The sequence below is a fragment of the Aspergillus ochraceoroseus genome (assembly GCF_002846915.1).
Source record: "Aspergillus ochraceoroseus IBT 24754 chromosome Unknown P175scaffold_3, whole genome shotgun sequence".
NCBI classification, from domain to species: Eukaryota; Fungi; Ascomycota; class Eurotiomycetes; order Eurotiales; family Aspergillaceae; genus Aspergillus; species Aspergillus ochraceoroseus.
Window position 1 is genome coordinate 1,496,117 of NW_024468478.1, and position 26,613 is coordinate 1,522,729.

General features: G+C 48.2%; 9 protein-coding genes across 9 annotated transcripts; 2 read left to right on the plus strand and 7 right to left on the minus strand.

The window, feature by feature from the left end:
• Nucleotides 1-780: 780 nt before the first annotated feature.
• P175DRAFT_0508699 (uncharacterized protein) lies at nucleotides 781-1,501 on the minus strand (the record flags this gene model as incomplete). The annotated part of the gene is made up of 4 exons (XM_040898374.1): nucleotides 781-909; nucleotides 966-1,131; nucleotides 1,187-1,421; nucleotides 1,489-1,501. 4 exons carry the CDS (start codon nucleotides 1,499-1,501, stop codon nucleotides 781-783), a joined length of 543 nt encoding a protein of 180 aa, XP_040753174.1.
• A 7,224-nt stretch (nucleotides 1,502-8,725) lies between these two features.
• On the minus strand, nucleotides 8,726-9,995 carry prs2 (proteasome core particle subunit alpha 1). Its single transcript, XM_040894638.1, has 5 exons — nucleotides 9,903-9,995; nucleotides 9,752-9,814; nucleotides 9,538-9,632; nucleotides 9,263-9,475; nucleotides 8,726-9,145 (listed from the first exon to the last, which is right to left on the minus strand). The coding sequence occupies exons 1-5, from the start codon at nucleotides 9,907-9,909 to the stop codon at nucleotides 8,759-8,761; spliced, it is 765 nt and encodes a 254-aa protein (XP_040753175.1). The 5' UTR covers nucleotides 9,910-9,995; the 3' UTR covers nucleotides 8,726-8,758.
• A 185-nt stretch (nucleotides 9,996-10,180) lies between these two features.
• Nucleotides 10,181-11,800, minus strand: P175DRAFT_0500664 (WKF domain-containing protein). The gene has a single exon (XM_040896999.1). The coding sequence runs from the start codon at nucleotides 11,648-11,650 to the stop codon at nucleotides 10,373-10,375; it is 1,278 nt and encodes a 425-aa protein (XP_040753176.1). The 5' UTR covers nucleotides 11,651-11,800; the 3' UTR covers nucleotides 10,181-10,372.
• Nucleotides 11,801-11,956: 156 nt separating this feature from the next.
• On the minus strand, nucleotides 11,957-15,534 carry P175DRAFT_0477321 (tubulin gamma complex associated family protein). Its single transcript, XM_040895316.1, has 2 exons — nucleotides 14,025-15,534; nucleotides 11,957-13,975 (listed from the first exon to the last, which is right to left on the minus strand). The coding sequence occupies exons 1-2, from the start codon at nucleotides 15,262-15,264 to the stop codon at nucleotides 12,168-12,170; spliced, it is 3,048 nt and encodes a 1,015-aa protein (XP_040753177.1). The 5' UTR covers nucleotides 15,265-15,534; the 3' UTR covers nucleotides 11,957-12,167.
• Nucleotides 15,535-15,710: 176 nt separating this feature from the next.
• On the minus strand, nucleotides 15,711-17,691 carry P175DRAFT_0500666 (uncharacterized protein). The gene has a single exon (XM_040897000.1). It carries the CDS (start codon nucleotides 17,432-17,434, stop codon nucleotides 16,160-16,162), a length of 1,275 nt encoding a protein of 424 aa, XP_040753178.1. The 5' UTR covers nucleotides 17,435-17,691; the 3' UTR covers nucleotides 15,711-16,159.
• An 827-nt stretch (nucleotides 17,692-18,518) lies between these two features.
• On the minus strand, nucleotides 18,519-20,392 carry P175DRAFT_0200331 (putative nucleolin protein Nsr1). Its single transcript, XM_040892570.1, has 3 exons — nucleotides 19,692-20,392; nucleotides 19,347-19,630; nucleotides 18,519-19,295 (listed from the first exon to the last, which is right to left on the minus strand). Exons 1-3 carry the CDS (start codon nucleotides 20,283-20,285, stop codon nucleotides 18,677-18,679), a joined length of 1,497 nt encoding a protein of 498 aa, XP_040753179.1. The 5' UTR covers nucleotides 20,286-20,392; the 3' UTR covers nucleotides 18,519-18,676.
• A 703-nt stretch (nucleotides 20,393-21,095) lies between these two features.
• P175DRAFT_0477327 (dolichyl-P-Glc:Man(9)GlcNAc(2)-PP-dolichol alpha-1,3-glucosyltransferase ALG6) lies at nucleotides 21,096-23,070 on the plus strand (the record flags this gene model as incomplete). Its single annotated transcript, XM_040895317.1, has 3 exons — nucleotides 21,096-21,405; nucleotides 21,469-21,634; nucleotides 21,690-23,070. The coding sequence occupies exons 1-3, from the start codon at nucleotides 21,171-21,173 to the stop codon at nucleotides 23,068-23,070; spliced, it is 1,782 nt and encodes a 593-aa protein (XP_040753180.1). The 5' UTR covers nucleotides 21,096-21,170.
• A 421-nt stretch (nucleotides 23,071-23,491) lies between these two features.
• Nucleotides 23,492-23,920, minus strand: P175DRAFT_0434252 (copper metallochaperone COX17; the record flags this gene model as incomplete). Its single annotated transcript, XM_040893647.1, has 3 exons — nucleotides 23,492-23,632; nucleotides 23,721-23,776; nucleotides 23,893-23,920. The coding sequence occupies 3 exons, from the start codon at nucleotides 23,918-23,920 to the stop codon at nucleotides 23,492-23,494; spliced, it is 225 nt and encodes a 74-aa protein (XP_040753181.1).
• A 262-nt stretch (nucleotides 23,921-24,182) lies between these two features.
• P175DRAFT_0500670 (GTPase-activating protein RNA1) lies at nucleotides 24,183-26,062 on the plus strand. Its single transcript, XM_040897001.1, has one exon. It carries the CDS (start codon nucleotides 24,347-24,349, stop codon nucleotides 25,604-25,606), a length of 1,260 nt encoding a protein of 419 aa, XP_040753182.1. The 5' UTR covers nucleotides 24,183-24,346; the 3' UTR covers nucleotides 25,607-26,062.
• Nucleotides 26,063-26,613: the final 551 nt, after the last annotated feature.

The window sequence follows — 26,613 nt, forward strand, 5'->3', positions numbered from 1 at the left end:
AATAACTACTACTGTAGGTACAAGGCAAGACAAGTACACTAGTAAGACTAGTTTAGCTTGATAATGGCAGTGACTGACAGGAAACGACACGACTAGATCCAACCAGTAAGGCACCTTATGTAGGTGCTACTTTAGTAGCAGTAGGGCGATGGCGTCTGTCAGGGGGAAATGATGGCGTAAGACTAAGGTGGGTAATCTCAGGATTTACCCAGGTAGAGCACTCGTGAAATGATGGTGGATTGATTATTATTGTTCAGTAAAATACAACTGGAAGAACCGAAATTCATCAATTTAGTCTTGGCCAAAATACCAAGCTTGTCCTGTCTCTCTGACTGGTACAGATAGGATGGTAGCTCAACGTAGAAATTTAGTCGACAAGATAGAAGAAGTAGAAGAGAAGAAGAAGAAGAGCCTCGCTGAGGATCGAACATTGAATGTGAGCCAGCACTTAGGGATATCATGTCATCATAGATAGTACAGTAGGGGAAGAGACAAAACAAATAAACAGATAGAGAAAAACAGAAAAGACAGTATCACACAGATACACATAAAGAAGAAGAAGAAGAAGAAGAAATATAACTTTTCTCTCCTCCAGATAGAAGAATCAATGCGTCCTGCGCATGATCCTGCAGTAGCAGTGCCATCACATATCTCATGACATCCTGGAAATCATACTTGGGAGTTCGTTCATTGCCTTTCTACCTTTCTGTCCGGAAGGATGAATTGCATGGTTCAATTGCAACCCAAAGCTTAGTTACTCTGAACCGAACATAAGGTCGATTATGGATGTGACCGGATCCATGAAAGAATCGCCTCGAGGGACGGGTCATCGTTGAGCCAGTGGCCTGCTCGCATATCAGCAGCGCGGAGGTCAGCAGCCACGTATTGGTTCGTCACTCCTGCGAGTTCCTGCCACCTTATTAGATATGATTCTACACAGGACCAAGGAAGAGAGGGAAACAAACCTGACGGAAGGTATTGCCGATGGCTTTCAATTGCGGAGAATGCTGCGGTCCTGGTCGATGTCCGCGAAGGATATTTTCGCGATGCATAACCCATCGCTTTGCTGCTGCTGCGCGGAGATAGATTCGATGCGCTTGAAACCGTCGGGCGCTGCCATCGAGTATGACCCTACTGCATGTTAGAGAGCCAAATCATAAGACATTGAAGGAATTGGAAAGGTTACCTTTGCAATTGGACTCGTTCCGCTTCTTCGTTCGAGGCCTGAGCTGGCAGGGCGCTAGGACTGTAGCCCGAAGCCATCAAGGCGTTCGCAGCCGCTAGACAGTCTCGGATTTCTCTGAATCCCTCTTCCGCTTGATCTTCTTGCGATGCGCGGACGTTAAGCTGCGAGATATGCACGAGGAGGGTCCGGTAGTCATTCATGATTTCTGCGACTCTCAAGGCGCGTGCTTGGTTGACTATGATATTGAGATCCTGTTAGTATGGGATACCGCTTGCAATTGAGGGCGAGAGGGCAATGCATACGCCCGTCAGCCATTGTGCTATTGATTAGATAGTTGGAGCTTTTTTTTTTTTTTTTTTTTTTTTTTAATAATATCGTGGGGAATAACGACAATTGATGAATTAACGAAAGAGATGACAAGTGAAAGAAAGAATGAGAGACTGTCTAGCTCCTTCGAGTAGGATAGAATTGAAGTGATCCATGTACAATTCCAAGTTCCCTCCGGTTGTGGGTGAGATATATACACTCTCCCGGGCCACCTTTCTTGGATAGAGGTTTGGACCATCATCGCAACGGACGGAGAGAATTGCAGAAAGCGGATCATCATTCGTCGTGGCTGGCTGCACCAATGGATCGCTGATGTCGGGAGATCAGAGACATCACAGCTGGAGATGATGCCAAACCTCTGGTGGATCTATACGGAGGGAGGGACCGGGACCCGTGGGAAAAACCATGTGTTCCAAACAATTTTAGCTCTGAATTTTTACTGGAGTAGACTCCCACAAAAGAAGCAAAGACCTTGGCCGCTAAGCGCGAGCCTAAGCAGCTGGGCCAGGGCCGGAGATCATACATACATGGATGGATGGGATTTGGGATAAGAATAGATTCGAACGTGACAGGCTGAAGGAATCTGGTTGATAGATTGATTAATTGACTATCCAAGTGCTGGATCCCAAAGAGAGAGTGGAGATCCTGTATGCAGTGGTGGAGAGAGGATAGCACTCACTCTGGTAACTGGGAAGAGGAGCCAGCTGGGTGTCAAACTAGTTTGACATTGTGGATATCGCCACACTCTGTCTGAACAAGAAAGCGTTTATACCGAATAACAAAAGACCCGAGATGATGAGATTGGATGGAAACAAGTTCAGGAACCACCCAACAGAGCGAAATCTTTACAGCTCAGCCACAGCCAAACGCCAGCTGAACAGACACCTCATGCAGCCTTAGGCTCACTCTGGTGGTTCTTTCTTTTCTATCACGAAAAAAATGTTTCAATTCAATCCGGTCTCCAAGAAAGTAACTAATAGTTAAATCCAAATATTAGTTAACGTACTCAAGTCTGTCATCATTCATTTCTTGATAAGAGGTCGTCAAACTATGACGGTAGAAAGTTGACCGAAATGAATTCAATTTGGTCTAACTAGGAAATAGAGAGATGCTTGGAGGAAGCATGGAGATCTAGAAGGAAACGGTGGCCTTAAATACACAGAGTAGTCACGTGTCGCTATCTTCTTCTTTATGGTGATGCTGCTTTATGGTGGTGCTGGTTGCATTCACTGAGTGCAGCACTCCAACACACCCCCCTTAGCGACACGTTTATTACATGAAGCTATTCAGAGTCCATCTCCAAACTGCCAAAACCCAACCTCTCGACAAATTCATCAAATTTCGCAGTTGGTAGTGCCTTAGTTAGTCCATCAGCGACATTGTCCTCTCCACCTACCATTTGCAGCTGAATTCTGCCATTTTTGATTGCCTCTTTGACAAAGAAGTAGCGAATGTCTATCCAGCGGAGTATAGACGTGTAATTTGGCTTCTTTACCAAAGCAATAGCATTTGCAGAATCAGTATGTAAAGGTATGGCACCTTTTGCAGACTTTTCTAGTCCAATAGCCGTACACAGCTTTTGTAGCCATATCGCTAGCTTCGTTGCTGCATCCCATGCAATAAATTCAGCAATAGTTGAACTTGGGGCAACCAGTGATTGCTTTGCTGATCTCCATGCAATTGGTGCTCCAAATATGAAAAATATGAAGCCTTCTGTCGACTTCTTGTCTTCGCAATCTGCATGGGAGGCGTCAACATATGCATGTAATGGATCATCTGAATAACCTAAGACTATTGCATAGTCTGAGGTCTTCTTCAAATATCAGAAAACTCGTTTGACTGCATCATAGTCTGACTTGCTAGGATTATGATTCCTCCGTAGCAGTCGTGTTGTTGCATATTGAATATCCGGTCGGGTCCGAATAGTAATCCAATTCAACGATCCAGTCAGCTCCTGGTAGTGGGCAATATCATCTTCACCAGCAGAGGCACACATGGCGTCTGGAACAACGCTGCTAGTGTCTGGCGTCTCTCCAGTTGATTTCCATCCCGGAGTCATTGGTGTATGACATGGCCAAAGACCATGGAAATTCCATTTGTGGAGCATCTTTTGGATGTATGCATGTTGGGATATTAATATTGGACCACTGAGCAGTCTGTAAATGTCGTATCCCAAGAATCGTACAGGTTCACCCAGTCGCTTCAATTTGAAATGTTTTTCCAGCTTATCCATGAATTATTGAATATTTGCTTCATCAGGGCCAGCAACTATTGCATCATCAACATAGATAATAAGCATTAGCTGCTGGTCTGGGTCATGGTAGAAGCATGGGTCTTCGTTAATTGCCTTCATGCCAATTTTCACCAGAATATCATGGAATTCCTCGTGCCAAAGAAATACTGACTGTCGTAATTTATATAGGGCTCGGAGTAGTAGACATACCACACCATCTTGCTCATTAAAACCAGTCGGTTGGCGCATATAGATCTTTCGATCCTTGATCATCGCATTAAGATAGGCAGTCACCATGTCGAATTGTGCCCATTTCAAATTAAAACGAGCAACCATGCTTAAAAATAGCTTTACCAAAGCATCTACTACCACTGGGGAGTAGACTTGGTCAAAGTCTATGCCTGGTTTTTGGAAGTTTCCACACACAACCCATCTTGCACGGAATTGCAACACATTATTATCCACATCTGACTTCAAGTCATACACCCATTTTCCTGGTAAGACCTTTGCATCCTTTGGTAATGGCACAAATTCATAAGTCTGAATAGCTTCAAGCTTGCTAATTTGACTTTACATTGCTTGTATCCAGTAATCCTTTTGTGGTGACTTCATTGCTTGGGTATAGGTCTGTGGGATTCTGACTTCATAAGTCTTCATGGGCTTGATCTCTGGTGTAAAACTACCAGGATCTGGTAATGCTGCAGCAATTGTGTTGGGTGATTCTTCTGGCTTTGGATAGGATCCTGGTGGACGAGGCGTTTCTGGAAGCATTTTTGGAGGTGATATGGACCGGGATTGAGATTATTATTCCCGTTTTACCTCCTCTTCCTGTAGTTGCTTTGCCTGCTCATCTTCAAAGCGAATACTTTGGTATTGACCCTTTGTAGATCTTGAAGATCTCCGTGGAGCAGTAATACTGCTACTAGTATCCCTACTAGCAGGATTCCATGCCTTCACCTGGTCGACCGTTTCTGCTTTCCCAATATTGAATTTGACCTGCTTTCTGGTCTTCAAACGCTTCCTTTTTGGTGCATCCGGAGTTGTTGGAGCATAGTCATCTTCAGAAGGTTCCAAAACTGGTGAGACCTCCCTGTATCGGGTAAATGACTCTGGAAGCCTTTGCATTGGTCGTAATACTGGCATCCTTTCAAAAATAGGTTGACCAGCATATGGATTATCCACAGTAAAACGGTCGATTATTCCTTCATATCCACCCTGCCTAGATTGTTCCTCCACGCTAGGTCTTACTATCTCCTCCACATCCTTGCTAATCGCTCGATTGTTTCGCTTGGCGATGGTTTCGGAAACAGCCCCGGAGGCAGGCCCAGAGGCAGGTGGCCGCTCGGGTATGATGAGTTCGATACCTGCCTCTGGGTCGGGTAGGGTGGTTTTAGCGACAGCCCCAGAGGTAGGTGGGCGCAGATATATCAAGTCGGCACCTGCCTCTGGGTTGGATAGGCTTGGTTCGGGTAGGGCTGGATCAGGTGTCAACGTTTGAATTCTCCCTGTAATAACTTCGTTGTCATTTGCTAATGGTAAGGTTTGGGGAATAGTGTTGTTTTGAGATGCACTATCATGGGTTGTTCTTCCCCTTTCAGCATTAATAGATGCAGTTGCTCCAGATGGACTATTATTATTTGGTTTTGGTCCATTAGGAAGTCGTGATTGCATTCCATCCATTCCATCAGTATCACCTTCATCAAATATCACATCCCTTGACTGAATTATCTTCCCTGTATCTGGATACCATACCTTGTAGATATGATCTCCATCATATCCAACCAGTCGACCAATTTTTGCTCTAGACAACATTTTCATACTTTTAACCCTATCCTCGTGTGGGATATTCACAAATACCTTGCATCCCCATACACGAATATATCGTAGATTAATGTCTCCAATTGGGATATTCAATCCTTCACAAAAAAGTTGCACGGGTGGCTTTCCTTCATCATTACCTTCCCTGACCAACCTATTCAAAATATAGACCGCTGTATCCACACTATACGGCCACATTGTTGGCTCCATTTTTGCTTGTATGCACATTGTGCGGGCAGTCTGGATCACATAGCCACCAAACCGTTCAATAGCGCCGTTTTCCTCGGGGGTTCGTGGTGGTGTTGGTTCACATATAGTGCCAAAATCCTTGCTTCACCTAGCATACTCATTAAATTCAGGAGCAGAGTCAAATCTGACCCTTCCAACATGGATACCAGTCATATTCAGCCAACCATTGTGCATTTCCTTTAATGCCTTTGAAGATTCGCTTTTCGCCTTCAAATATCGTGCAAAAAGGCATCTAGAATGATCATCTAGAACCAGTAGGACATACCTAATACCATCTCTTCCAATTGGTTTGATTTCTTGGAGATCCACGTGTATGAATTGCAATGGTTTTGTCGCACGTGGTTATGGTTTTCGGGATATCTTTTTCTTTGATTTTGACAATTGACATGCTTCGCAGTGTGGTTCAGTATTCCAATTAGCAGCAGGCAAGTCATCAGTAGCCGAGTCATTACTTTCATCATAAAGCATTGCCTTGTTGCGCTTCAATTGTTTAATTGATAGATGACCTAATCATCGATGTAATAAGTCCATTGGTATGGTGGGCATGATCACCGCCTCATTCAGAACCAAAAATGGGACATTGTTATCCAAGACAGTGTATCCAATTACCTTGTCTGTTGCCATCTCACGAATGCATTGATTTTTCGAGTCAAAATAGATTCCCAATTCCACCTTCATTCTTTCTGCTGGCATCAGGTTGCATGGTGCATTTGGATTCCAAAGACATTCCATTTGGTATGATGTTAAAGTACCATCATCCAATTTAAATTGAATTGTCACTTTTCCACGACCTTGGGGATATACTACCTTACCATCGGAGGTGATAAAACCATAATTCTTGAAGCTATTTGGATCTTTAATTAGGTTGTCAAAGAGATCACAATTGTTGCATACTGCATAGCCTGCTCCGGAGTCACATAGCCACCTATTCCTGAAGGTAGTCAATGTCGAAGCTATTGGTATGTTGACTCCAGACAGCATGAAATTATTGGCATCCGGAATAGCATTAGCTTGTACAGCTGGGGTAATAGCTTGGTTTTGGGTCGAATTATTCCTATTCTTCAACTTGTGTGGCTTGAAGCACCAAAGTGTTGAAGTTGGTCTCCACCCTTCCTTCCGCTTGTCAATCACCAAATATGGGCAGTCCTTGGTATCATGTTTTTCCTCCTCACAAAATGGGCATAGCATTCCAGGTTTCCTCGATCGCTTTAACCAATAGTCAATATGGCCTGTAACTGTCACATTCTGTGGTGGTGCATGTTTCCGCTGTTGCTGCTGCCTCCTTCTATTATTCATCGTCAGTTGAGAATTTGGTGTATTCGTGGCCGGCATCGCAGCATTAGACATGATATTAGACAACAGATTCTCCCGAACTTTGTCCTTTACCGCGTTACATATAGCATAAAAATGCTTCCATGTAGTTGTTTCAATAGGATTGTCACCTAGGTTGTTCAAGGTTAAATCCACGAAGCTCATATTGTCCCTTTCAAGCTCCCGAAGCATCACAGCAACTGCTTGATAGGGTATAATAACCATTTTCAACCTATTAGAAGCATTCGTCTTCCGGATAAAGTCTGATACAAACTCATCAATAGTTGCATAATTCTCACGCTTGATTTCGACAGCTTCTCTCCATGTCCGGTATGCATATCTTTGACCACCACCAACAACTATCCTTCGTAACTTCCGTATGAAATCATCTGCAAAGATGTGTGGGGCAGCATCTATTAGTAGTTCCTCTACTAGTTTCTCGCTTATTGAACGTAGCATCCAACTAGCTGCTGTTTGTGAAAGAAGTTCCCATAATTCGTACTTAGGATCATCAAGTTGTGGTCTAGGAATATTGCTTTCAAGAAGCTCATCCATCTTGTGAAGCCTTAGCTCTGTTTGTGCAAATAAAGCCCAGATTTCGAATTTTGAATTATTTTCCAACACCATTATCGGGCTCAAGTTGAATGTGCCATTCTTCAGCTTTATTGCTTGATTTCGGCCATCAGTAAACGGGGTAGTAGCCATCGAAGGTAGGTGTGGTAAGTCAGGGATGTCAGGATATCCGCCAGGGGTAGATTCAGTTGCCATTTTGGTCAAATTGTGGAGATTTTCCACACACTATCGCCCAGGTAGAGTAACACAACAGCAGTACAGGTGGTGTAACACAACAGCAGTAGGTAATATTTCTGCCAGGATCTCTTTCCAATCAGGGAGCAGATCACTGTACAGGGGTACAGGGGTATGATAAGAGTTTTAGAGGTCTATGAAGCATAAAATAGAACCTCAAGGAGGGCTCATAACCTGATAAGAGGTCGTCAAACTATGACGGTAGAAAGTTGACCGAAATGAATTCAATTTGGTCTAACTAGGAAATAGAGAGATGCTTGGAGGAAGCATGGAGATCTAGAAGGAAACGGTGGCCTTAAATACACAGAGTAGTCACGTGTCGCTATCTTCTTCTTTATGGTGATGCTGCTTTATGGTGGTGCTGGTTGCATTCACTGAGTGCAGCACTCCAACATTTCTTTTCCGACGGTGGCAATTTTCCCCTCCCAAATTATATACTCTGTTGGCTTCTCCAGTACTGTATTATCATCATATCCTCCCCTGCAGGTTCTCTTGAACCTGTAAGATTGAGAAATTCCAACGTCAACTTCTATCTATGCGTGCTGATGCTGATATTACTGTCCGCCCCTTTCCCTCATCAATCAATTATCCATCCAGGTCCATATCCATGAACAATCGCCACAATCTCTTCAAGGAGCGTCCCCCCCCCCCCCCTGCATTGGGCTTGCCTGGTGTCACCGTCTGCAAGGAAACCTTACTTACTCCCACGGAACCCGGACTCTGTGATATTGAACAACCAAAGGAAAAAAGTAATCAATTCCTCGAAAAAAAAAAAATTATATCAAAGTGCGATTCATGTATCGTGTTGCGTCTACCAATAAATACGATTAATCCTTTTCGCTGATAGCCTGCAGCCGTTCATCGATCTCTTCCTCCGTCAGAGCTCGGAAGTTGGGATCTGTGCCTTCCTGTCCGTCTGCCCGGGGTCCCCCGACAATGCCAATCTCCAATTCGTGCTTCTTGAAGTCCACACTCAGCACGCTGCTCAACGCCGTAATCCCCAATTCCACCACTTCCTCCCAGCTGCCCTCTGCGTAATCCTTGTTTTTCAGCTTCTTCTCCAAGTGATTGAGGGCCTCCTGCTGTTTCGGGCCCGATGCAGTCGCCTTGTATCCGACGTAGTACCCAGCCGGGTCACACTTGTAGAGTTGTGGGCCATTCTCCGAGTCGACAGAGATAAGTGTCATTGCAACGCCTAGGGGGCGCATGTAAGCCTGCAACACAGATTCGAGTCAGTTCCCAGTCTTGTCGTGGTGAAAATTGTGGAATGAAGTCCATATCCAAAAATAGTGGACATGCAAGAAGAAAAAGGCTGGATGATGATAACGCACCCTTTGTGTGTAAACCTGGTTGATATTGGCAAGACGCTTGGCGAGGACATCGCAGGGCATTTCGTAGCCGTACTTGTATCGGAATTCAGCGGCCTCGCCACGAGCACGATCAACACAAGCTCGAGCATCTGCGATGGAGCCGGTCATCACACAGCCCACTGAAGGAGAGAGCCGGAATACATGCGAAACGGACGATGGGTCGATTAATTTATCCTAGAACCATTTATCAGAAATGGAAGCGGATAATCGTCGTCCTTTGGTACCGGTCAACCTACGGCGACTTTCTTCTGGGACAACACCACGGCACAATCCTTGCCTCTCACACCTAGAGAGGTGATGTTTGCAGCGGTGATGGCTTTGAAGGCATATTCTGTGGGGCATAGGACTCCTGGTCAGTGATATCTCGATCATAGGACTTGGTGCTTGCGAGAGAGGTGGGTGGTGCAGGGCCGACCCAGGGGAGCTGTATCGGGCGTAGAATGTGCATACCAACTTGATACAGACGACCTTGGTCGGAGAAGATCGTGATGTGTCTGTCGTAACCTGCGCTTCCTGTTTGTGGGGGGAGAGAGAGAGAGAGAGAGAGGTCAGCCAATGAAGTCATGTAAGTCAGGTCGGTCAAGACGGTTCGGGATCCTACCGGACATGGCTGCGGTGATAGAAATCAACAACTGGGCAACAGAATCAAACTAGACAGAGAAGATGATGAAGAGAAAAAAGGTATCACAGTGCGGGGAGAGGAGGAATGGGGGATGAAAGGTGGTTGGAGTGCAGAGGACGCGTGCTAAAGGGTGCCTGGCCGAAGCTCTAAGCTTCTGGGCCCAATTTGAGTAAGCTCTATCGTCACCGCCTTCAGCCTCGATGCCCATCAAATTCTCTACGTTACGGATGGAATTCCTCTGCTTGGTATAACTAATTTGTATATATGTTGTTTCTATGCTCTAATACATATTTATACACCATAAAGCAGTATATGCTGGAATCTTTTGGTTGACCAAACCAATCATTAAGTAGAAGGACGCCGCCATGCCAAAGAATATCAAAACTTTTTTCACTTGAACATCGAGGTAATCGCGGAAAGATGGATCATAGAAAGTTCCTCCTAGGAATCTAGGACGAAGAGGATGAGGATGAACTGTCAGAATCACTGTCACTGCTTGATTCTGACGACGATTTGCTGGACTTGGTCTTTTTTCGTTTCCCGTCGTCGCTGTCGCTGTTGCTGTCGCTCTCGCTGCTGCTCGAAATTTCGATAAAGGCAGTCCTATTCTTCTTCTTTTTCTTGGTTGGCTGGCTCTGAACTGCAGTGCCTTTTCCTTTCTGCGGAGGAGCCTTGAGCTTTCGCATCGTGAACACCCTTCCGTCAACAGCAAACAGGACGACTTCGGCACGCTGTCGCTTTTCGAATCGTTTCACGAGCTCTGCATCACCAACAAGAGACTCCGGCGTAGTATCCGTCGACTTGCCCTCGGCCAAATCCGTTCTGAAAGCGTACACTGCCTTTCTGTACTTCACCATCGGCGAATCAGTCTTGTCTTCGGGCTCTTCAACATCCTCTGTAGATTCCGTGTTGCTACTCTCAGGTTGCGTTTCCTCAATGTCCGTCTTGACAGCAGCCCCGGCGACTTCACGTAGCCGCTGCTTTGCGGCTTCGCCCTTCAATCCCTGTAGGTAAGAAAGTAGAGCGGTGTTATACCGAACGGGAACATGCTCCAACGATAAAACATATTTGAACAGCTGCGTCTCCCGATTCTTCTGAAACTTCCACGCAGATCGGCTGCTATGGTAGAGGCTAAGGTAGGAAAGGATAGGAGCATCGTGGGCTTCCTCTTTCGCCGCGGAGGCATCATTCGTCGTAGAACCATTCGAATTTCCCTCCTTGCTCTTCTTTTTGTCTTTCTTCTCTTTCTTCTTCTGCTTCTTCTTCTCCTTCTTGCTGGCGTCGTCGCTTTCATCATCCGCCTCGGCTTCCGCATCCGCCTCAACCACAGATTGGTCATTCATATCCTCATCCTCATCCTTATCTTCATCTTCATCTCCATCCTCGACCTTCGCGTCCGCCGCAAACGAAACCCTCTTCTTCTTTTTCTTCCGCGACTCTACCTCTTTCTCCTCCTTTGACGCATCCTCCTCCCCACCCTCGTTATCATCCTCCTGCAGCCGCCGTTTCTTGCTCTCACGCTTCTGCTTCTTCCCTTTCTTATTCACTCCATCCTCAGCATTCTCCTTCTCTTCAACCTCGGCCTCAGCCTCAGCTTCAACAACCTCCTTTCTTTTCTTATCCTTGCGCTTCACTGCTGAAGAATCCTTTTCCCCATCTGTCGTATCCTTAACGCGCTTATGCTTTTTCGAGGCGCGCTCGTCCGGCGAATTTTTCTCACCCGCCATGAAATGCAAGCGAGGCGCAGGCGGAGGCGAAGGCTAGATGACTGTATTGCTTTTCGGGGGTGCTCTTTGTCGCGACAATAATTGATTCCCGGGGAGCACTGGAATTGGTAGAGAAAAGGGGAAGGGAAGATTTTTCGTAGTTGTGGTTGAGAACTTGGAGTTGGGGAAATTATTTTTGTTTGCGGGAAAATTTCCACGGGAGGTGAGGTGCGCGGGATCCGTATTTTTCGAGGACGTGGTTTAAGTAATGCCAGGGCTAAATATATATATATATAAAATAAAATAAATTAAGGAATATATAAAACTCTCCATTTATGGGTAATATGATAATATGATATCTATATGGACAAACGTACGTACAATCATCATTTACATTACCATGCCAGTTTTCCCCTTCTGGTTTTACCTGTTCCAAGACTCCGCCGGCCAACCCGAGCTTTATGCTTCGATACCGTATAGAAGAAAGAAAGAAAGAAAGAAAGAAAGAAAGAAATATATAAAAACAACCAAATTGATGTCAAAAAATGAACCGCTGCTGTCCATTTGAATCTTTCTTCTCCTTACTTAGCTCCTGTGGCGTCTGATGACTTTCCGGATTCGCTCCAGGTGGGCCGGCTTTACGTCGTGCTCTCTCTCTGTCTCGGGAGTTAACTCCCGTTGCTCTTCGTCTACGAACCGGCTCATAGACCTCGTTGAAGTTCATCACGACTCCTAGGAAGCGCATGTCGACGTCCGGCTGGTAAGCAAGATCACCTAGTAGCATGTTGAGTCTTGAGCGGAAATCCGCTGAAAGATCCCGGAGTCGCACACGGAGCGAGGCGAGCATCTGGTCATCGGTTGAGAGATCGTGACCGGCAAGGGAGGACGGAGTGCCCATGTCATCGACGACGTTCGCGATGTTTGGCGTGTAGGAAAATGAGGATGACGCAGAGGCCTTGTGGGTCGGTCCGTGACGGGACGAGATGAGATCACGCTCCGTGACCCCCCACTGGCCTTGGGCGGTACGGGTCTCGATCTTTGCATTTAGTTCTTGTCTTCGGGTGAATTCTGCGACGGAAAAGGAGTATAGTCCGTCTACTGCGTCCTTGTATGCGAGCATTGTCTTGAGGATCTGGTGTAACTGGCTCAGAAAGCCTTCTTCCGGTTTGCTCGTAGAGCTGCTGGAGCTGCCCTTTGATGAGGTTGAGGAACCTAGGAGACCCTTGTGCGTGATGGAGTTAAGGTACTTCGTGTGGGCTTCAATCAGGTCGTCAAGCGTGCATCCTGGTTTGGAAATTGAGGCCTCTAATTGATCCCAGCTAGACTCGATGACTTCGAAGAGAATGTAGTATTGGAGTTGGCAAACGAAATGGATCATCTCCGCAATAGCGCACCTGGCTCGTTTCCAATCAGCGCCAACCTTGTCGTCGACGCTGCCCAGTACGCCTCTGGCCCCGGTCATACAACGTCGCCAGGTGCTGCCCAGAGAAAATTCCACACGCTTCACGCGCCACAGGAAGTTGAAGACCTTCAGGTACTGAGTGGAGCCCCATGGGGTGATGACAACGTCTACGGGCGCATCGATCTTATACTCCAGAGTAAAGCAGTCCCAGCCAATCTCACCATGGCTTAGCTCCAGCATCCGCGCATCCAGACGTCGAAGAACATCAGGCGAATCATATTGCGCATTTGAAGCACGAATAGCGTGCTCCAACTGGGCAGTCAGTGTATGCCTGTACTGTGAGTTTGCGGGACGATCGAGGTTTGAGGCCAACGACTCCATCAATAAAGCAATGAAATCTCCTTGGCCCAATAATAAATATTTCTTCAGCGCGCGGAGGTGGTCGAAAAGCTTAAATTTGTCGTCCATGAGATGAATTAGTCGTGCCATAGTAGTCTTGTAGGCTTCGTCAATGGACGTTTCGAGGCTGGCGGTATCACCGTACCGGAGTTCTTTGGAGGCTTCCTTGGAATACGCTTCGACCCATGCAGAATCACCACAGCCATATCGAATGAAGTTCAATGATTTCCCGATGAGGAACACCTTCTTTGCAAAATCCTGAGTGATAATTGACGGCACCATGTCGTCGTCCAACTTGTATTTATCTTCCCAGACGCTGGTTGCAATACGGCGTGGATCTGTACTCGGCCTAAATTCCGGCTCAACGACAAAAAATTCTTTGTACGGGTCTGATAGTTCGCCGTCGTAGATCCACAGCCGTAACATGTCATAAAATGGTCTGGTAATATGGGTGAGAAGCTTCTCTGCGAAACTGCATACGAAAGGATCTCCGTGAGAGGTCGAGAAGCCATGGATCAACGAGATCAACTGGCCACCCTTTTTGTCTGTAACATGTCAGAGCGGAAATTACTCCAGAAAGATAAGTATGCTTACTTTTCGATTCTTCGACAATCAAACTCATTAACCGTAGCGCCATCGTCGCATCCCTCGTCCATACCACGCACCTTTTCAAGGTAACGCCACTCTTAGACCCAGCAGATTCCTCGGGAGCAGCCAGTGCCCTACGAATCTCACCTTCTAATGTCGCTACTAACCCTAGGTAAGAGCGGAGTTCGTTTGAGATAGCTGCCCGCAAGCTCTGACTAACAAGCCCTCCGCCACTGCCTTCAACAAACGTTGAAAGACCCCGATATAACAGACATGGCTCTGCTAGGGCGTTTAGAAGAGATACCATGGGGAGCGGCAGGGTCGGAGGTAGTTTAAGCGTTGTCGCAGAAGAAAACTGTAGGTCGGAAGATGATAAACCTTGTAAGTTAAAGGGTAAATCGCGCAATAATCCCTGCTCAACGGGCCGCGTTGGGTTGTCATCCTTCTCCGGGTCCCTGGGGTGGCGATCTGTAGACAATTGCTCCTCCCCACGAGGATCTTTCGTCGTTCCCGGTTCGTGCTGACGGCTCATCCGGTGCCTCTCTGACCCTGATCCATGATCCGCATCTCGTTCTCGCTCCCTCTCCAAGTCTGCACGCCGTAACGAAGCTTTGCGCTCCATAAGCGCAGGAATCTGAGATGCAGACGAGCTTGCAGCTGGGCCATCTTCGTCCGAGAGTTCTGCCATGCCTCGTCCAGCCCTCTGATCTTTCCATAACATCCGTTGTAACTTTGTTTGATCCATCAGCGGGCTGCGAGACCGTCCGTCATCATCGGCATTTCCTTCTGAGTCATCTGAGGTAGAGAGTCGATAAAGCAGATAGAGGATTCCCCATTTTTGCGACAGGACCGGCTGGGTTAAGAGACGAGAGTATAAGTTTGAAAATCGGACAGCCTTATCAGGGCTCGCATTCTCGCGTAGCAGTTTCCGTTTTATCAAGTCTGAGGCGTTGTTGATGTTCTCTCCACCTGCTAAGCTACCTCGACGACCGAGGCCTAGACTCCCTGGAACTCCAGACGGCGAGGAAGGGTCATTCGCGGCACTGGAATGAGCATCAATAATACGCCATGAGCGTTCGAGATGTTCCTGATGCTTCTGTTCTTCTGCTGCTGCCAGCGCTTCTTCAGCATCATCCAAATATTCATCTCCTATGGCAGACAGAGGTAGCGGCGGAGTTAGAGAGTCGATGAGCTGGGAAAGGGCGTCATCAATACGACGGGGACGTGACGGGTGACGGGTCGACATTATTTATCCGCTATCTGACTCAAACAATGGCCGTTTAATCGTGGTTTACCCTCGCTCGTCGTGGAGGTATCTTGTTCACTATAATGGAATCGGGAGAGGACGCGACACAGACGCGCGGGATTCCCAACACCGCTGTAGAACACGAATCCGGCAGAATCAATTCCTATGCGAACCTTCAGTGATGGCTGCAATTCTAGAGGACATTCCATGCCTTCATTAAAACTCAAAGAACACCTGCACGCAGGCTAATAAATCAAAACCTCACCACCGATAGATCGCGAATGTGGAGAGAGAAATGGGTCGTGGTTGTTTGCTCTGTTTGATCTGGGTCATCTTTCGCCAAGCCTATTTTGAGCTGATAAGAGAGACCACTACTTTGCTACTTATATCACTGGATGGGGCATTCCAATGCTGCAATACATTATATACCTAAGTAAATATATCTATCTCTCTTTGAAAAAAAATTGTATTGATCTGGGATTATCATTATTTCCAATGCCAAACAGTCGAGATGGGTATAGCCTGCCATCAAATGTCAAAACAACCATGTAACCAAATTAAAAACTCCAGGGTAATGATAAAAATCCTCACAAGTAACATCGTAGGCATGTTCTGCAAGGAACTTTTGCTCCCGGTAGGCCCACGGCCTGAATCGTGTAGGGATACCAAAACAAGGCTATGCAACCCTCAATCCAACAAACACAAGGAGGAAAAAACACTAAAAGAAAGGAATCGCCGTAGCTTGCTCTCCGCACCCCCCCAAAACTATGAACTATCATCATCGTCGTCGTTGTCGTCGTTGTCGTAAGCATTGTTGGCATCCAAATAGATCCGTGAATATTGTGGATACGGAATGGGTTCCCAGCCGATGTTTACAGGGAAACCCCTTAAAAATCTAAGCAATGACTCCAGATCCAGCAGACCCGGGGCTCCATCGGAATCGCCTGAGGCCACCCCGAACTGCTTCTTGACCACAGGCCGCAGATGCTTTGCCTGCGGTGAGGCTATTGTCTCCTAAAACAGTCCCTACTCCGGTGTTTGCCTCTAGCTTACCCACTTCTCTACCAAGTACATATCCAGCGGAAAAGCTGATGGCGGAGAAAAGCACCACAACGCCGGCACTGATGACCCAAGTCATAACGGCCGAGGAAGATTCCGCATTGCCTGTTCGACGGCTCTTTTTGGTAGACGAATGGCCTCCACGGTCTTTGGAGGTGCTTGAACGGCGCTTTGCACGGGTGGAGGAAATTCCCCGTGGGGAGTATGGTGGTGGAGATTGTTGATATTGTTTGGGTCGCTGAGAGTGGGGTGAAACGCTGATTTCTGTTTCGGAAGGAGGGTCATCCTCGCGGGCTTCCTCCCCCATTGCCACCGATTCTGATACAAGGCGGAATGACGCCGGTTGCGCTCTGGAAGGACCAGAAGGAGAAGGTTGCGGGTCTGATTTCGGAAGACCTCGTGCGGCGGCGGCGCACGAAAGCAAGGTAGAAAGACTGGCGCGCAGAGCCGCATCGTGATCTGCATGGTGGGAGGGTGAAATCAGATTGTATGGACTGTGCTGTTGGTTCGATGGTCGTCGAGCAGAGTGTGCACTAGCTTGCGAGCTCCTTCGGATGGCAGTTCGACGGCTGGATGTGGACACTTCGCTGAGAGGCTGAGAGCGACGTGCCTCAGTGGGCCTGGTCCAGGAAGGGTGTTGAGAAGCAGGGGGGTGTGAAAAGACGTTTGGTTGAGGGATAAATGGCGATGAGCTAATACGCATTCCAAGTGCGGTGGAGCTATCATCCTCATCGCTTGAGGGGCTGGCATCTGGCGCACTGGGTTGAGGTAGGTAGGAGTCAACATGGGTTCGCTGGCCGATATCTTCATTCGAGCTGCTCAGAACACGGTCTGATTCACTCTCACTCTCTTCGTATTCATCTTGACTACTGCTAGGCTCGCGAGACGAGTAATCAACCTGCGCGGTAGCGACAGCCGCAAGATGTTGTAGACGCCGGCGGCGACTGCGGCGGTAATGACTAGATTCGTTTTGTTGAACACGGAGGCCGGTAGTTATGATGTCGTCATTGGTAGCAGCCGAAGACAGGGACGAGGAAGACGGCTGCGACGATACCTCAATCCAGGAATCTATATAGTATTGGAGTGAGTACATGGCTATAACTGTGGTCATAGTACAGAATAGAAGCGCGGTATGGAACAAGAGGTAGATGCATGTCGGGTCTTCTCAGCGAAAATCGCACAGGGACAGACAATCCGGATTCAAAATATCTGGGTTGACACAGGACGAAGAACAGCCTACCTTCTGATCTCGTGGGTGCGACACCCGATGGCAAACGTGACTGAGGGGTCTCCCACGTCATTCGATTAGGAGCTCTGGGTTCATCCTGCACCTGACCCAGAAGGTCATAGTGGTTTGGCTGCATAACGCTGAAAGTCGAGTCAGCAAAGAGAGAAGTAGAGCAGAGAGATGAGAGACGGGCAGAAAGATGCAAAATGAGAGAAAACGGAAGATACGAATATGAGGGAGGGGAATGAGATCAATCAATAGTCAGACCACAAAGGAAGGGGGAGGGCCGCATACTCAGATATGGTACGTCCGACTGTTCAGAGCGGTCAAGATGGATAATGGTGGGGTTCGTGGAGAAAGCGACCCAGACTTTAGATCTGTTGAGGTATGTGAACCAAACAAATTGTCTGGTAGAGGCATGCAGTTTAACAGTCAGAAATCAGGCCTTGGAAGTAAGTTGAAAGAGAAAAGAAAGCCCAAGGATATTGCGTTGACAGAAGTTGTGATGATGATGAATAGTTGCGAAGGATCATTAGATAGATAACAGGTGACTTGCCTTCGAACACCTGCTCCATGCACTGGCGATCGACACACGACTAGTGAGACCACCCGAGCCGAAGATATTCGGACGCCACGCACGAGGAAAGGAAGAGAGAGAGGAAGAGAGAAAAAACAAAGAAGGGGGGGGGGGGGGGAAGGGGAGAAGAGGGGGTGGAATAGGGCAAAGAGATAGGAGGGAGAAAGAAAGGGAGATAAAAATGCATGCATAAACTGAAGGAGAATGGAGTAATTCGCAGCCTGAGGGATCATGCCAAGGCTCAGGCTGCAACGGCAGGCTGGCAGCTGACCTTAGCTTATCTAAGGTTCACCAACATCGAAGGAGATCTTGTACTTGTACTTGTACCGGGATATGCCTAATAACTAATGTATTATTCATTCATTGACCTAAATCTATCTCAGATTGAATCATTCCGTACATGAGACTCCAAAAAAAAAGAAAAAGAAAAAGAAAAACAGCGACGAAACTTTTCCTGATAGACCCTGAACTTTCACACAGAATACTGCTACAAATGTTGTTGAAATTGAAACCCAATAATCAACGGATCATGGAATTACCTTGCAAGTTTAGAAGGTCACCTTGGTGCCCTTGTACTCGGGGATACCGCCACGGGCGCGGTTGGGGGGACCGCCGGCACCACCGCCGCGTCCACCAAAGCCTCCACGGCCGCCGCGACCACCGCGACCGCCACGAGCACCTCCACGAGCACCACCACGGCCACCTCCACGGCCACCGCCACCGTTGTTGTCACGGGGAGTGCTGTAGTCCAGACGGACAGCACGGCCGAGGATCTCAGCGCCGTTGAGCTCGGAATAGGCCTTACGAGCCTCATCAACGGAAGAGAACTGGACGTAACCGAAACCCTTGGGTTGGCCGGACTCTTGGTGAGTGGGCAGACGGATACCCAGGATGGAACCCGCGGAGCTGAACACCTCACTAACGGAGTCTTCAGTGGCACCGAAAGGAAGGTTTCCAACGAAAAGGGTGTCGCTCTCGGGGCTGGCCTGATCACCGAAGGAGCGGGCGCGGTTCTGGGCGCGGTCCTTGAAACCACCCTGATCCTTGTTGGCAGGGCGCCCGGTAGCATAGTCAAGGTTGATCTTGCGGCCGTCAATTTCGGCCTCCTTCATACCCTCGAAGGCCTTGGCGGCATCAACGCTGTTGGCGAACTCAACATAGCCGAATCTAGATACGTTAGCACATCATCACTGAACAAGGGGCAGGTGGGAAACTTACCCACGAGAGCGGCCGGTGTCACGCTCAGTCATGATGCGCACACCAGAAAGCTCACCGAAACCAGAGAACTCTCTCTGAAGCCACTCCTCATCCACGTTCCAGGAAAGGTTACCGACGAAGAGGTTAGCGGAAGCGCCAGGGGCGGGGTCGGTAGTCTTGGACTTCTTGGAGGCAGGAGCAGGCTCCTCCTCTGCCTTGCGCTTCTTGGACTTCTGGGTGGACTCTTCGCTTTCCTCGGACTCGGATGCAGAGGAATCGTCGGAGTCAGAGTCGGAGGAGTCTTCCTTAGAAGATTCCTATATCAGTCAGCAACATGAAGCTTCGCAATGTTAGAAAGACACATACAGTCGCAGCCTTCTTGGCCTTGGCAGGGGCTTCTTCTTCGCTCTCGGACTCAGAATCCTCACTCTCGCTGGATTCAGCAGCAGCCTTCTTAGGGGCAGCCTTTTCTTCCTCCTCAGACTCGGATTCAGAGTCAGAGGAATCGGAAGAGTCAGAGGAGTCAGCCTCGGCCTTCTTGGCGGCCTTAGGCTCAGCCTTGACCTTCTTAGCAGGCTTTTCTTCCTCACTCTCAGTCTCACTCTCACTGCTAGAAGCGTCCTCCATCTCCTCGTCGCTGGACTCAGAGTCGGAGGATTCAGCAGCCTTCTTCACCTCCTTCTTAGCAGCAGGCTTCTCCTCCTCGCTCTCGCTACCAGAACTGGAAGAATCCATCTCCTCATCGCTGTCGGACTCGGACTCCGAGCTGCTGCTAGGAGTGGGCTCCTTAGCCTTGCGCTTAGACTTTTCCTTCTTGGTGGCAGCCTCACGAGCAATCTGCTTGCTCTTGGCCTTGGGAGACTGAGTGGCCTTGGACACACCAGAATCCTTGACCTTGCTCAAAGTCTTGTCGACAGCCTTCTCGGCGCCCTTCTTGGTAACGGACTTGGTCTTAGACATTTTGAATCTATTGAGAACATGTTAGCCGGGATGGAAGATAGTGGGCTATATTGAAGACGGCAAGGGATCACGCACCTTAAAAAATATTTGTTCTAGATGAGAATCAAACCAGTTTTAAAACACGCAGTTTAATGGTGCGGCAAACCCTCTGATCCCTCGATCACCCGATTTGGAAATCCCACTGAGTTTGAAAATCTCGACAAGTAGAAGAGATTTAATACGGACGCCCACAAGTAACCCACAACTGACAATGTTCAAGCCCACAGCAGACAGGAGATATGCAACCGTCTATGATATGAAACCCACGAGATAATTCCTGAGATCCCACAGAATAGATGCTACAGCCCACAGCCCTCAGTGTAATAAGCCCACAAACAAGACGTCTGTTGAAGTGTACCTGGTAAGATACAGTTTTCGATAATGCGTCAGCAATAGAATTCTATCTCAGAGAAATCAAATCAAGGCTTGAGACCAAGTTAATATACTTGAACCTTTCCTTGAGAAAGAAACAAAAGGGTTGACTGGGGAATAGAGGAAGAAGAGAAAATTTTTTGAGAGACTTTGAACTGATAAAAGGAAGAGGAGGAAAAAAAAAAAAAATTGGGGCAGGCAAAAATATTTTCACACCGCCTTCCGTGCTAGGCCTAGAACGGGCACTACGGCAATACCAAAAAAGTGGGTACCTGAGAGGTACTTTTGGTTGTTCGCAAATATTCCCCTGCCAGATTGTCACTTTGCGGTACCCTTAACAACCACACTGCAACCCCACGGTTCTGGTTGCCCAGTCGCTCTTTGCCCGGTCTTCTTCTTCTTCTTTTCTTGTTTTAATATTCTATTTTTATTGCCAGTGGTCAATGGGATCCTACTGGCTTGCTCTTTTCTAATATGGCCCCTCCTAATCCGTCTTCCCATCGGCCCCGAAAGAAGAGAAAGCTTCCTTTCACTGGATCGAATAACTCTCTGACAGTAGACGCTGGAGAAGGGAAATCTGCACCTGCTTTCCCATTGGTATCGTTTTTATGGGGTGCTCGGGCTGGTGTATCGCAATGGCTTATTCTGCCTCTTATTCTAATGACGGTGGGCCTGTTTCGCTGGGCAGTTAGTTTGTGGGGTTATTCGGGTGAGCAGTCATGGCATATTATCAGGTCATGAAATACAGGAACATTGTATAACTAACCAGGAGTAGGTTTCCATGTACCTCCGATGCATGGTGACTTTGAAGCACAGCGACATTGGATGGAGATCACTATCCATCTGCCTGTGTCCAAATGGTATACGTACGATTTACAATACTGGGGCCTTGATTATCCACCGTTGACAGCCTACCACAGCTGGTTACTAGGAAAAATGTACGTCCAAACATAATTGCTGTTAGCTACTTTTACTGAGGCTGATTCGGAGCAGTGGTTCTATTTTTGACCCCGCGTGGTTCGCTTTAGATGAGTCTCGCGGTTTCGAGGATGACCATTTGAAAGTCTATATGCGCGCAACAGTCATTGTCTCCGAGTACCTTGTTTATATCCCTGCTGTTGTTACGTTCCTGCGTCGTTTCACCCGAATGCAAGCTGTTCCGGTATGGTCCGCCTCCATTGCTCTATCTGCTATCCTCCTACAACCGGCTACTATCCTCATCGACCATGGACACTTTCAATACAACACTGTGATGCTCGGTCTCTTTGTTGCTAGCCTGGATGCTATAATGGCAGGACGTATGCTCTGGGCGTGTATTTTCTTCGTGGGAGCTCTGGGCTTCAAACAAATGGCCCTATACTATGCTCCCGTCATGTTCGCATTTCTCCTAGGCATTTGTATGCCCCCATGGACGAGATTCCGACGTCTTCTCTGCATCTCGCTTGTGACTGTCGCTGCATTTATGGTGATATTCGCTCCACTCATCGTCGGAGCGGTTGGGCCTGAAGCTAGAAAGGATCTTATCTCAACCCTGGAGCCTCCTCTCTTGAACGCACTTCCCGTTACGCTGGATAAGGAGTCTTGGTTTTACCCACCTCTCTTCCAACTCACACAGGTTATTCACCGGATCTTCCCATTTTCCCGGGGATTGTTCGAAGACAAGGTGGCGAACGCTTGGTGCGCCATTCATACCTTTTACAAGTTGCACCGCTTTGAGGCCGAGTTGCTTAAGCGAGTATCGCTTGGTGCCACGCTGGGATCAATTCTGATCCCATGCGCTATCATATTCCGCCATCCTCGTGCTTCTATTCTCCTTCCCGCCTTTGCGACTGTCGCATGGGGCTTCTTTCTCTTCTCTTTCCAGGTCCATGAGAAAAGTGTATTGCTACCTTTACTTCCCATGACGTTACTCCTTTCGGGCGACGGAGGTTTGAATAAGGATACTCGATCCTGGGTTGGATGGGCCAATATGCTTGGCTCTTGGACCATGTACCCGTTGCTCAAGCGCGATGGCCTTCAGGTGCCGTATTTCGTCATGACATTCCTTTGGGCTTATTTACTGGGCCTGCCTCCAACATCATTGGAGATCTATCGTCACCAGAAGCCGCCCGGGGAGTCGGAAGCGACTCCGGAGCCTCACCTTCTTTCAAAAGTTATCCATTCTGGGTTCTACCTCGCTATGCTAGGATGGCATGTGTTGGAGGCCTTTGTCCCCGCTCCACCCGGAAAGCCCGATTTGTGGGTGGTGCTGAACGTGCTCATCGGTGCCGGGGGATTTGGGATCGCGTATCTATGGTGCCTCTGGAGATTAACCAGCCAATCTAGTCGGATGGACCACAAAGTCGGGGAAGATGTTGGAAAGAAAAATCAGTAATCAAGCGACTTCCGACCGACTCTTCAGTTTAGAACCAGCTAATTGACAATGATACCCCCTTCGAAATTTCTCGTTTACGGAAGAAAGCAGAATTTCTATACATTCATTTTGATGATAATATACGTACATGAAAGGAGAGGTGGTCAAAAAAAAAATAATCAAAATGCCCACTAATGTACAATAATAAACCTAGCGAAACCCAACCCATAACACCGAGCTAATGATTCAATCGCCGAGCCTCAACTCTATCACAAAAGTGTTCCGACGCCGATATTTGCGGCGTGTAGTGTACAGAAATCTATCATGTAGTGGCGCTTGGCCATGCATCAATCAATCCACATCATCCGATCGACCGATTCACGCCTCGACAAGAAGACAGTTTTGTTTTTGTTCATGGAGCGAGAGGGGGCTAGATAAGAGTCTAGACCTTGAATCCGTACCCGGCCATGCAGGACTTATACTGCTCGATCAGCGATTTGCATTCCTGCGTCGGATCATCGGATTTGGAGAAGAGCATGCAATCGTCTCGGACAGTCTTTTCGGTTTTGCATACGCAGCAAGGCTATGTAGACGGGTGTTAGTTCGGCAGGCAGTGGAATGCTTAACGGACCACCTGGGAGCCCTGTTCATTGGTGACATGGAGGACAGACCTTGGGCTTCTCTGCAGGAGTAGGCTCAGCGGGGGCGGGGGTCTTTTCAGCTGCGCCTGGATACAGATTGTTAGTTTAGTAGCTCATCATTTTACGGTATGATGATGTTTGGGCAGGTATTGTAGGAGTCGATGCTGACAATGCTGAGAGGGAAGAATGGCGAAGGACCTACCGCTGGAAGAGCCAAAGAGCCACGACATGATGAGGAATTACACTTTCTAGAGAGAGAAAACGGAAGGGGAGGGAGTGTAAGAAAGGAAAATGCAGACAACAACGACGGAGAGATATCAACAATACTAATACTAATAATAATCAATATGTGAGATGGTGAAGACGTGCTTGCTTGATTAATAATTTGGATGCGGAACTGCGTACCTGGACTCTGTGGGACACCGGAGCAGCGATCGGGGATTTTTTTTCCCTCGTGATTATTGTCGCTGCGGTTTCTTGACTGTCTTGTGCTTTCCCCTCAGCCCTCATTTCGATCAACCACTCTTTCTCTGAGCGCTGCTTGATTTGGTTTTCCTTTGAAGATCGAATCATACAATAAGCAGAACTTCTCATATTTCTTTCTTTTGTTGTTCTTTCGTGCGATTTTCAATCTCTACCCCTGAAATTACCCCGCCATGGCCCCTCCAAAGGTCTTTTCTCTTGAGGGCAAGGGTCTCAAGCTGGACACTGCTGCCGACATTGAAGCCCATATTAAGCCTCTCGTTGAGAGCACTGATTACACTGAAGTCCGTCTGGGCGGAAACACTCTAGGAGTCCCGGCTTGTGAACGCCTGGCTGCCGTCCTCTCCACCCAAAAGTGCCTCGAGGTGGCTGAACTTGCGGATATCTTCACGTCGCGTCTGCTCAGCGAGATCCCCGACGCTCTGACCTTCCTCCTTAACGCGCTCCTTGAAATCTCGACCCTTCATACCGTCAACCTCTCCGACAATGCCTTCGGCGCCAATACCCAGAAGCCCCTTGTCGACTTCCTTGCCCGCCATGTCCCTCTCCGCCATCTCATCCTGAACAACAACGGTATGGGTCCCGAAGCCGGCTCAAATATTGCCAAGGCGCTCACACAGCTTGCGGGGCGCAAGGAAGAGGCGCGAAAGGCAGGAAAGGGGGCTCCTCTCCTGGAGAGCATTGTCTGTGGACGGAATCGTTTGGAGAATGGTAGCATGGCCGCCTGGGCACGTGCCTACGAGGTACATGCGGCTGGAATGCGCTCCGTGAAGATGACTCAGAATGGAATCCGCCAGGAGGGTATCTCGCTTCTGCTGAAGGAGGGTCTCCGCCACGCCAGCGCACTGGAGGTTCTTGACCTCCAGGACAATACCTTCACGGTCATGGGATCTACTGCTCTTGCCGGTGTTCTTGGTGGATGGCCTTCTCTCCGCGAACTTGGCGTTGGTGACTGCTTGCTATCTGCTCGTGGAGGTGTCAAGGTCGCCCAGGCTTTGGCTGAAGGAAAGAACCAGAAGGTTGAGACTCTGCGACTGCAGTATAATGATATTTCCGCCGAGGGTGTCAAGCAGTTCTTGCATGCGACCAAGACTGCTCTTCCCTCTCTGCGCCGTATTGAACTTAATGGAAATAAGTTCAACGAAGATGACAACAACATAACTGAACTCCAGGAGATCTTGGAGACCCGGAAGGAGGAACAAGGTACGGATGACGACCCTGAGGATATGTGGGGAGTGGATGAGCTTGATGAGCTCGAGGAGGAGAGCGAAGAGGAGGAAGAAGAGGAAGAAGAGGAAGAAGAAGAGGAGGAGGAGGAGAAGGCTGAGAAGCTCCTTAAGGATACTGATCGGGCTGAGAATGAGAAAGTTGCTCAGGTCGAGGATAAGGATGTCGACAAGCTCGCCGAGGCTCTTGGCAAGACGGCCATCTAATCACTATTTCTCCCAACATACCCCTTATTAAATACCCCTATACCATTCTGTCTTGGATTTACCAGTGCTGTGGCAATATTTCCACGACTTGCATAATGGGAGCTGGATACTTGGGCATGACCGATTGGCAGTCTAATCACAAGCCTGCATACGTTCGGCTTTGTCAATGGAGGAGGGTCTGCAAGCAGTACCCACGACATGGCGCGATCTTTGGAGTGCTATCTACCCTACTTCCCATCGAGAGCTATACCTAGCCCAGGGTTCATTTGGTATTCGCTCTGCCTCACAATTGAAGCCCTAGAAATCATCAGATGCTTCTTATTTCTAGAGGAGAGAGATGTATAACCCGTCCGTCGCCTGCCTATCCGTCACCCCAGCGAGCCTGTTATTAGCCCCCCCCGTGATGTATATAATAATGCTTTAGAAGACCATAAATCACTGTGCCATATGCTTCGAAATAAATATGAAAGTCTACCACAGTATCTCGCAATTCCATGTAGGGCCGTTGGCTATTCCAAAATAGGCAGTTGGAGGCTTGGCATCGAGATGGCGGCTCGGAGGACTTCTTCCTTGCCTTCTTGTCCAGTTCCCGCTTGCAAGCCGTCTTTCTCTTCCCTCCTCTCTCCTCCTCCGTCCCTCTACGCTCTCCTATAGACTGCACGGGCTCGGTTTAATTCTCTTCTTTTGTTTTCCTCCGATCTAAATCTCGTTCGCTAATCTTGCGCTTCGGGGTTCAAGTCCGTTCTCTCGGGCATAAAAGTGGTAGTGAGTGCGCGCCATCTGTCTTTTCCTGCTCCATCTTGGTTCTGCACCTTTGAAATTATCGTCCTGCTTCGCTGGATCTCCTCGCGCTCGGGGTCTGTGCAAGTTTCTTTTTGCGCAGCTTGTCATTAGAAAAGCCCACTTTCTGCTTTCCAAAACCCCTCTCCGGCAGATGCATAGCAGCACGTGCGACTGGCCGACACCATTTTAGAGGCGAGGAATCGAGCCCATACGGCTATGGAGTG

What these genes read in the sequence shown, in the direction of transcription:
- P175DRAFT_0500666 (XM_040897000.1), bottom strand. Translation starts at nt 17,434, where the DNA reads ATGACCACAGTTATAGCCATGTACTCACTCCAATACTATATAGATTCC.
- P175DRAFT_0500664 (XM_040896999.1), bottom strand. Translation starts at nt 11,650, where the DNA reads ATGGCGGGTGAGAAAAATTCGCCGGACGAGCGCGCCTCGAAAAAGCAT.
- P175DRAFT_0500670 (XM_040897001.1), top strand. Translation starts at nt 24,347, where the DNA reads ATGGCCCCTCCAAAGGTCTTTTCTCTTGAGGGCAAGGGTCTCAAGCTG.
- P175DRAFT_0477321 (XM_040895316.1), bottom strand. Translation starts at nt 15,264, where the DNA reads ATGTCGACCCGTCACCCGTCACGTCCCCGTCGTATTGATGACGCCCTT. An exon ending in GATTGTCGAAGAATCGAAAA is followed by an intron (nt 13,976 to 14,024) that starts GTAAGCATACTT and finishes GACATGTTACAG; the next exon opens with ACAAAAAGGGTGGCCAGTTG.
- P175DRAFT_0200331 (XM_040892570.1), bottom strand. Translation starts at nt 20,285, where the DNA reads ATGTCTAAGACCAAGTCCGTTACCAAGAAGGGCGCCGAGAAGGCTGTC. An exon ending in AGGCCAAGAAGGCTGCGACT is followed by an intron (nt 19,631 to 19,691) that starts GTATGTGTCTTT and finishes GAATCTTCTAAG; the next exon opens with GAAGACTCCTCCGACTCTGA. An exon ending in GACACCGGCCGCTCTCGTGG is followed by an intron (nt 19,296 to 19,346) that starts GTAAGTTTCCCA and finishes TAACGTATCTAG; the next exon opens with ATTCGGCTATGTTGAGTTCG.
- prs2 (XM_040894638.1), bottom strand. An exon ending in AGGTCGTCTGTATCAAGTTG is followed by an intron (nt 9,633 to 9,751) that starts GTATGCACATTC and finishes TATGCCCCACAG; the next exon opens with AATATGCCTTCAAAGCCATC. An exon ending in TGTCCCAGAAGAAAGTCGCC is followed by an intron (nt 9,476 to 9,537) that starts GTAGGTTGACCG and finishes AAATGGTTCTAG; the next exon opens with GATAAATTAATCGACCCATC.